The sequence below is a fragment of the Hyaena hyaena genome, unplaced genomic scaffold (genome assembly GCF_003009895.1).
Source record: "Hyaena hyaena isolate Hyena2069 unplaced genomic scaffold, ASM300989v1 scaffold_302, whole genome shotgun sequence".
NCBI classification, from domain to species: domain Eukaryota; kingdom Metazoa; phylum Chordata; class Mammalia; order Carnivora; family Hyaenidae; genus Hyaena; species Hyaena hyaena.
The window spans coordinates 462,975-470,981 of NW_024080936.1; the positions used below are offsets into that span (position 1 = coordinate 462,975).

Sequence of the window (8,007 nt, forward strand, 5' to 3'; positions counted from 1 at the left end):
CTGCGACCTGGGGCCTCGGGGGACACAGCTGGGTTGCTGTGGCCACTGTACCTGGTGACGGGGGGGGGGGGGGGGGGGGGGGGGTCACACTCACAAGGGCCGGGCTTCTCACGCATGCCCCCAGGCTGGCCCCACAGCCTCTCCCCGATTTCCGTGCCCCAGGCGAGCCCAGATCGCCGATGGAGAGTCTCTCCTCCCCCTCGGGGGTCCCCTGGAGGTTCTGCCCCCCCCAGGAGACATGGGCGGCTGTGGTTGTCATGACTGGGGAGCTCCTGGCCTCGAGGGGGTGGGGCCGGGGATGCCGCTGAGCCCCCTCAGCGCCCGGGACGCCCTGCAGAGGATGGCCTGGCCCAGTGCGCCCCACGTCAGGAGAGACCCCTCTCTGGTCAGCCACGTCAGCCACAGACATGGTGTCTGCTGTGCACCGGGCTCTGCCCCCACCCCCGCGGCGCCGCCCGTCACCCCACTGCCCCCCGCGCGCCCCGCAGCCCCGCTCCCCGCTCACTTGCGCTCCCCCCGCAGGGACGCCTGTGAACCGCATCCCCATCATGGCCAAGCAGGTGCTCGACCTGTTCATGCTGTATGTGCTGGTGACCGAGAAGGGCGGCCTGGTGGAGGTCATCAACAAGAAGCTGTGGCGGGAGATCACCAAGGGCCTCAACCTGCCCACGTCCATCACCAGCGCTGCCTTCACCCTGCGCACCCAGTGAGTGCCCGCCGGCGGGAGGGACCAGGGGGAGCCGGTGCTGACGTCGGGGTGCAGGCTGCGGAAGGTTCCGGGCCCACCTTACTTGGCTGGGTGGAGAGAGGGGTGTGGGCCTCGTGGGCTGGGGGGCGGGGGGCGGCCGGGCGAAGGCCGCGGGTCCCGAGAGCGAGCGCCGCAGCGGCGTGTGGGCGGCAGGGGCCCGAGCGGGGCGGCTGGCGCCATCCTGTCCCTGCCTGCGCGCAGATACATGAAGTACCTGTATCCCTACGAGTGTGAGAAGCGCGGCCTGAGCAACCCCAACGAGCTGCAGGCGGCCATCGACAGCAACCGGCGCGAGGGCCGGCGCCACAGCTTCGGGGGCTCCCTGTTCACCTACTCGCCGGGTGGCGCCCATGGCGTCCTGTCCTCCCCCAAGCTGCCCGTGCCCTCGCTGGGCCTGGCCGCCAGCACCAACGGCAGCTCCATCACGCCGGCCCCCAAGATCAAGAAAGGTAAGGGCCGCTCGCTCTGGGCAGGCGGTCCGCGGGCGGGATGAATGAGGCGCTCTTCTCCCAGCCCACGCTGCCGCACCCGTCACTGGTGGTTCCCAGCCCCTCGACAGGCTTTACTAATGAACTACTGTACTCTCGCCCGAGTTCTGCCTGTGGACGGCCGTGTCCCTGGCCCGTGGCAGGTGGCAGACCTTAGTAGCTGACTGCTGCATCCTTTCCCCTCTGGGCTTCGGGGCCTTCCCGACCCACCGCCCAGCAGGTAGCGTCACTGGCGTGAGGGCCTGAAGGACTGAGCCCTCGGCCTCCGCCTCCGCCAGCGCTGGGTGTGTCTGGGCAGCTCACTGGCCCCTCCTGGGCTCGGCTTTACTGCCGGGGAGATGTGGGGAAGGTGACCCCTCCTTTGTGGGTTTGTAGAAGGAAAGCCTTCAATGCGTCTGGCCCCCAGCAGGCAGCGGGCCTGACAGGGAGCCCCCCGTTGGTGGCAGGGGCCCCGCCAGTCTCAGCCCCTCTCCCACTCAGGCCCCCGAGCCCCTCCGAGCACAGAAATACCAACGGCGTGGCCTCAAGCAGCCCAGGCCACCCGAGTGTCCGTGTCTCGTCTGCCCCCCAGGCTGGCTGAAGGGTCCAGGGTAACCCCAGGACCTGGGACTGGTCAGATCCTCAGTGAAGGGGCTCTGACTCGCATTCACGTCCACTCAGTCTTTCGTGGACCTCAGTTCACCCAGCACCCCTGCCCCCGCCCCCAGGGAGCTCCAGCTCACCCGTTGGCCGTGAGGCCTCCTGTGGGGGCTGGGGAGGTGCTGGGGGGCAGGAAAGAGGGCCCTTCTGGTGGGTGAGGTGGTGTCCGAGGGAGACCAGAGGGAGAAAGCCGCAGAGACTCGGGCAGAGGGCCCAGCACTGCGGCGGGGGGTCTCCAGGGACAGACACGGGGGGAGTCGGTGGGGAGGGGCAGCAGGGTAGAAGCCGAGGCGTCTGGTTCAACCACAGAGGAGGCGGATGGCAGCTGGTTCTGGGTTCGAGTCCCAGCTCCGCTCCCCGCCACCTGCTCTGTGGTTTTCACAACGTTCCCCCATCCTCTGAGCTTCCTCGTCCGTGAAGCGGCCGTAAGAAGGTTGAAGCCGCCTTTCAAGGAGGTTCGAGCTGAGAGCGTTAGATGAGACACATGGCGCTTCCTAGTTGCTCTGACTAGTACTGTATACAGCAGGCGCCATGACAGTATCTCTCTGTGACATCAGTGCTGGATGCGACACTGTCATCCCTGTCGCGGGTGGTGTCCAGCATCAGCCCGGCCGTAGGAAGGATCTGAGGGCACGTGTGTCTGTGCAGAGGCCTGGCTGCTTCCCCGGGAGGCCGCGTGCGCCCCATCAGCGGAGGTGTCTGAGGGGGCGCGTTCCTGCTTCAGGCCCCTCTGCCACCGGCTCCTCTTCTGTCCTTCTAGAGGAGGACTCGGCCATCCCTATCACCGTGCCCGGCCGCCTCCCGGTCTCCCTGGCGGGTCACCCCGTGGTGGCCGCCCAGGCGGCAGCGGTGCAAGCGGCGGCGGCCCAGGCAGCCGTGGCGGCCCAGGCAGCCGCCCTGGAGCAGCTTCGGGAGAAGCTGGAGTCTGGGGAGCCGCCCGAGAAGAAGATGGCGCTGGTCGCTGACGAGCAGCACCGGCTCATGCAGCGGGCGCTGCAGCAGAACTTCCTGGCCATGACCGCCCAGCTGCCCATGAGCATCCGCATCAACAGCCAAGGTACCCGCCCACTGCTCTAACCTCCCTGCTCCCTGCGTGGCCACAAAACAAGGGCCTGTAGTCCACACACGTAAAGAATGCCTACAGATCAGTAGGGAGATAAAAAGATACGCCCATAGGAGACACGGGCAGCTGTGACGAGTAGGAAGCTCGCGTGGAAAGCCGAGTCGGGTCTGCAGGTTAGCAAGGAGACGCTGTTTTCCACCCGCCGGAGTGTGAGAATATCCATGTCGGTCCGGATACCCGGGCACCAGGCCCACTCAGGCCGCTGCCGGCAGTGTAGAGAGGAGTGCGGGGCGATCTCTTTGTAAAACAGAAGACGCTCTTGCCCTGTGGCCCAGTGAGTCTCCCCGGTACCTGCCGCACCGCTAGTGCAGACGCTGCAGGAAGCGCACGGACCCAAGGGCCCTTCACTCCCGCGCTTGCGAGATGCCGCTTGTGATAGTGGAGCCCTGAAGCCACGCGCGCGTCCCAGCAGCGGGGCTGGCGCGCGTCGGGCCCAGACCGCTCTGCGGCTGTGAAGCAGCGGGGGCTGAGTCAGGCGTCTGACGTGGCTTCAGACTCGTCGTGAGAGAAGCCGGCCGAGAGCAACACGTTCTTCCTCCGTAGACACTTCGCGAGTACCTGCTGTGCGTGCCGGTGGCCTGCGGTCCGCGGGCCCACGCGACTGTGCGTATGCTGACGGGGTGTATTTCCTCTTCCCGCAGCCTGTGAGAGCCGCCAGGACTCGGCCGCGAACGTGACGAGCCCCAATGGCAGCAACAGTATTAGCATGTCGGTGGAGATCAACGGGGTCATGTACACAGGTAGGCCCGGCGGGCCCCACGCCCCCCGGTAGCTCGGGAGCCCCAGGTTGTCCCCCCGCGCCGGTCGGGCCGCCTGGAGCCCAGCCACGCGGTCTCCTTGCGAGAGCGCGGTCAGGCCGTCCACACAGCGTCTGAGCACAGGGCGCGACGCCCAGCGAGTGTGCAGAGACCTGCCCTCGTCACATCTTCCTGTCCGAGTGCTGTTTCCCAGGCCCCCCGAACCAGTGCCCAGTCGGCCAGGAGCTCCCTCGGGCCCCCAGGAGGTGCTGCGGACACAGAGCAGGGGGCGTCCCAGGGGCGGCGAGGGGACCTGTGGCCTCCGTGGCCCCACAGGCCCATGGGTGGCTGTGCGGGGGGTCAGTGCTCAGGGCTTTTCCACCCCGTGACGCGTTTCTCCCCTGTCCTCGCACTAGGAGTGCTGTTCGCCCAGCCGCCGGCGCCCGCGCCGCCCCCGGCTCCCGGCAAAGGCGGCGGCGGCCGGGGCGGGAGCAGCGGGACCAGCAGCGGCGCTGGCAGCCAGGCCAGCCTGTCCACACCCGCCACGTCTGCTACCTCAAATAACTCACTGCCTTAACCGCCCCGCCCCCCCGCCCCCCGCCCGCCTGGGTGGTGGGGGCTCGAGGTGGGCCGAGCCGGGGCCGGGATGACGGAAGATACGGGTGGGGAGGGAGGCATCCGCAGAGGAGCCACAGCTGACGCCAAAAAGAAAAGAAAAAAATATATACATATATATATATATAAAGAAAATTTAATAAAACAGGGGAAAACCAAGGAACACTTGAATTACTCAGGTTTTGGACATTCAGAGACGTGACTCGTGAGAGCAGCAAAGGAAATTGGAAAGGAGAGAGGCGCCTGTCTCCTCGGGCCTCCGCGCAGCGCTGCGGGCCGCCGGGCTGGGGGCCGGGCTGCGCCGGGACCAGCCGCTGCGGGAGGCCGTCCTGTTTACCTCATGCATCTCTGCACTGTGTGTTTTCATTTTTGTCTGTTTTATTTTCCCTTTTTTTTTCTCCCATTCATCACACACCACAGCCAGATCCTTGTGTTGAATGAAACCCCTGAGCCACGATCAGTAGAATTTTTTTTCTCATTGCTTTTAGGGAACTTTTTTTTTTTAAAGAAACAGTGATACTCAAACTCTATAGGGTTTTTAAGAGGTTTCGGGGTTTTGTTTTGTAAATAATCTATTTTATTCTTGGGGGAGGAATCAAACTTTAGAAAAGGATATATATCTATATATTTGTGTTCATTCAGGGAAACTGGACTTAAATGCAAAAAAAAAAAAAAAAAGAAGAAAAGAAAAGTAATACCCTTGTTATTTTCCCATAACTGATTTGGGTCCCTTTGTGCGTGTCCCGTAGCGCGGGGGCAGCTAGCAGGCCCAGAGCCAGGAGAGGTAATGAACTCAGGTGCTGTGGGGGGCGGGGGCGGGGTGCGAATGCTGAGCGGCGGCCGTGGCTTCCGAGCGTGGCATCGTGGTCCGGCTTCTCTTGCTGTGCTGTGTGTGCTGGCCCTCCCGGCAGGCGGAGGCTGCAAGTCTTAAGTGGAAAGCGCAGGGCGAAGGCCCGGCCGTGGGAGGGAGGGAGGGACCCACTGTGGCAGCCACGGGCTCCTGTCTCAGGGTCTCAGGGATGAATGTGGCCTGGGGGCTCTTGCGTGAAAGGGCTGCTTTGGGAGCTTATCCGTACTGGGGACTGGGTGAGCCGGGCTTAGCTCAGGGCGAGGTTTTTGGGGCCACGGCACCCTGAGCCCCCTCAGTTCTCTGCTGCCGTGTTCTCTCTCTGCCCCTTTTGCTTTGGGCCACAGCTCCCGCAGGAACCGGGGTAACTGAGTGGGGACCACACCGGTCCCCACATGCCGGCCTCCTGGTTAGAAGGTGGGTTGGGGAGAAGGGGGTTATCGCAGTGGCTGGGGACGGGCTTCAAGGGGTGCAGCGTCAGCCCCAGGTGGGTCTGGGGACTTTCTTGGCCACCCTGCCGTCACCCGGTCCCCGAGGACCGGGTGGTGTTGGGTAGTGTTTTTCATGCGGTGCCAGATTTATCGTTCCCCGGGGGGGGGGGGGGGGGGGGGGGGAACCTGTGCTCCCTAATTCCTAATTGGGCTCAGGAGGCCAGCCTCCCCGCCCCAGGCATCACCATGTAGCCTTGGAGACCTGAGGGGGGAGGTCCGGAGCCCCCAGGTCTGGGTTTTCTTTTATGCGGGGCTTCGGTGTGTCTTGGGAAGGCAGCCCCTTTCTCTGGAATATCTCAGGGTCGTTGACACCCCACACCCCACCCTTCCAGGAATGGGTGGCAAGAGTGGGCTTTCCTCTCTGCTTTTCCTTCTGGAAGGTTCTGCCCTTCCCGTCTGTCACTGCAGCAGCACAATCATTGGGTTGGGGTGTCTCTTTGTGTCGGGCACAGTCGGGGCCTTCTCTGTTCCTTCTCTGCCCCACACCTGTCCCGGGGGCGCCCTGGGCCCACGTGTGGGGGGGGTGTCTGCAGCGCATTTCTTCCTACCTCAGGTCTGACTTGATGCCAAAACCCAAGCCCGGGACAGACACCTGTCCCCTCGACCTACCCCCCCCCGCCCCCGCTGGGGAAGCCTGTGCGTCCGCTTTGCTCATGCGTGTGCTGTGTGTCCACGTGTGTCATGTGGGTGGTGTGGCCTCCCGGATGTAAGGCAGGGTGTGGCCCGCTGTCCCAGTGGTGACTGTAGGGACAGGTGGGGGCGGGGCACGGGGGCGGGTCCCACCCATCAGGCCACAGCCACAGGCCGCCCCTGTCTGCCTTCAAACCCCTGCCGCTCTGGTCTGGGTTAGGGGAGGGGAAGCTTTCTGGGGTGCGGATGGGCACCCCGTATGCAAACGCAGGTGGGGCTGGGGGCCGCTGTGTCCGCTCCTGGACACATCCAGAGCGGGTGCGGGCAGGGAGGGGGGCCCAGACTCAGAGACTCAGGGCAGAGAGGGGCTCACTGGGGCTGTCCTGCTGGAGAGGTTGCTTCTAGAATCTTCCATGCGCCCACCCCCAAGCTGGGGGCCGGGCTGTCTGAGGGCTGGCCGGCAGGTTAGTCTCCATTCTTCTGCGTTTGTACACCCACTTTCCACTGTATCGTTTTTGCCCACCATTTTTTCCTCTCTTGACTTTGCTTTTGCATGTTTCCTGGCAAACATGAATTCAGCCTTTCATTCCCGACAGAAATTTCAGGTTCTCTGGGGTTTGTCAGACGGCGTGGGTACCACGCCAGGACTCAGGTTAAAGTGGAAAAAAAAAAAAAACTTAAAAAAAAAAAAAAAGGTTTAAAACGACTCTACCTCTGGCCGGGCCGGCCTGGTGCGCCCTGGTAAAAGACTTCAGTGTTTGCAGAACATTCAGGTATTAAAAGGGAAAAAAAAAAAAAAAAAAAAAAAAAAAGAAAAAAAAAAGACCAAAAAAAAAAAAAAAAAAAAAAAAAAAAAAAGAAAGAAAAGAAAAAGACCAAAAAAGAAAAAAAAGAAAGAAAGAAAAAAAGGTGTGTGATTTTGAAATTTAAAAGAACACTGAAAGTTTACATTTTATAACATTATTATGCAGATTGTATTTAAACTTCAAAAATATTTAAGACAATTGTAACCCTGTAAAGCTGATGAGGTATTAAAACAAGACAAAACACTTCTTTTAACAGAAAATGTGTCCTGTGGTGGTTTTTTTCTGCCCTGGGGGGCACGGTGGGGGGGGGGGCTTCGGAGGTCATCACACTTGGGGGCTCCTGGCACTGAGGGGCAGGGCCCTGGATGCCCCCAGATATCAGCCGCGTCCCCAGATACCAGCCGTACCCAGGGGACAGGCTGTGGCCAAGCCACCCCTCAGCATCCTCCTTGATGTAAGTGTCCATCAGCATGTCCCTGGGGACCTGGTACCAAGTGTCTGTTCTGGGGATTTGGGGACGAGGTCCCCCAGCCTGTCTGCCGGCCCCCAGGCCAGCTCTCTGATGCCACTGTCACAGCCACTGTGGGATTTCTAGCCCAGGCCCCCAGAGTGTGGCCTTCTGGTCCATTCCCTCATCTGTCTGGAAGCTTCTGCAGCCCTCTGCCTTGTGTGTCTGCTGCCTCCGCTTCCGTGTGGCCCCAGGTCGCCCCTCAGCTCAGGACAGGGGCTGCGTGGGGTGCCCGCATGGCGCTCCCCAGCCGCACTGGAGCGGGACCCAGCCGGCCCCCCACCTGCCTCCCAGCCCTGTGCTCTCGCTCAGGGCTTCACGGTTTAGGGTTCAGGAGGTGTGGCCCCTAAGAACGCAGACCCACAGGGTGGGTTC

At 62.3% G+C, this 8,007-nt stretch overlaps 1 protein-coding gene across 3 annotated transcripts in view; it reads left to right on the top strand.

The window, feature by feature from the left end:
* ARID3A (AT-rich interaction domain 3A) overlaps window positions 1-6,994 on the top strand; it is a 29,452-nt gene extending 22,458 nt beyond the window's left edge. For all 3 annotated transcript variants that reach the window (XM_039248188.1, XM_039248187.1, XM_039248189.1), the window contains exons 5-9: window positions 523-706; window positions 950-1,197; window positions 2,636-2,932; window positions 3,640-3,738; window positions 4,152-6,994. In XM_039248188.1, the coding sequence (XP_039104119.1) occupies window positions 523-706; window positions 950-1,197; window positions 2,636-2,932; window positions 3,640-3,738; window positions 4,152-4,312 (989 nt within the window). In that variant the 3' untranslated portion in view covers window positions 4,313-6,994. The remainder of the gene's footprint in view (window positions 1-522; window positions 707-949; window positions 1,198-2,635; window positions 2,933-3,639; window positions 3,739-4,151) is intronic.
* Window positions 6,995-8,007: the final 1,013 nt, after the last annotated feature.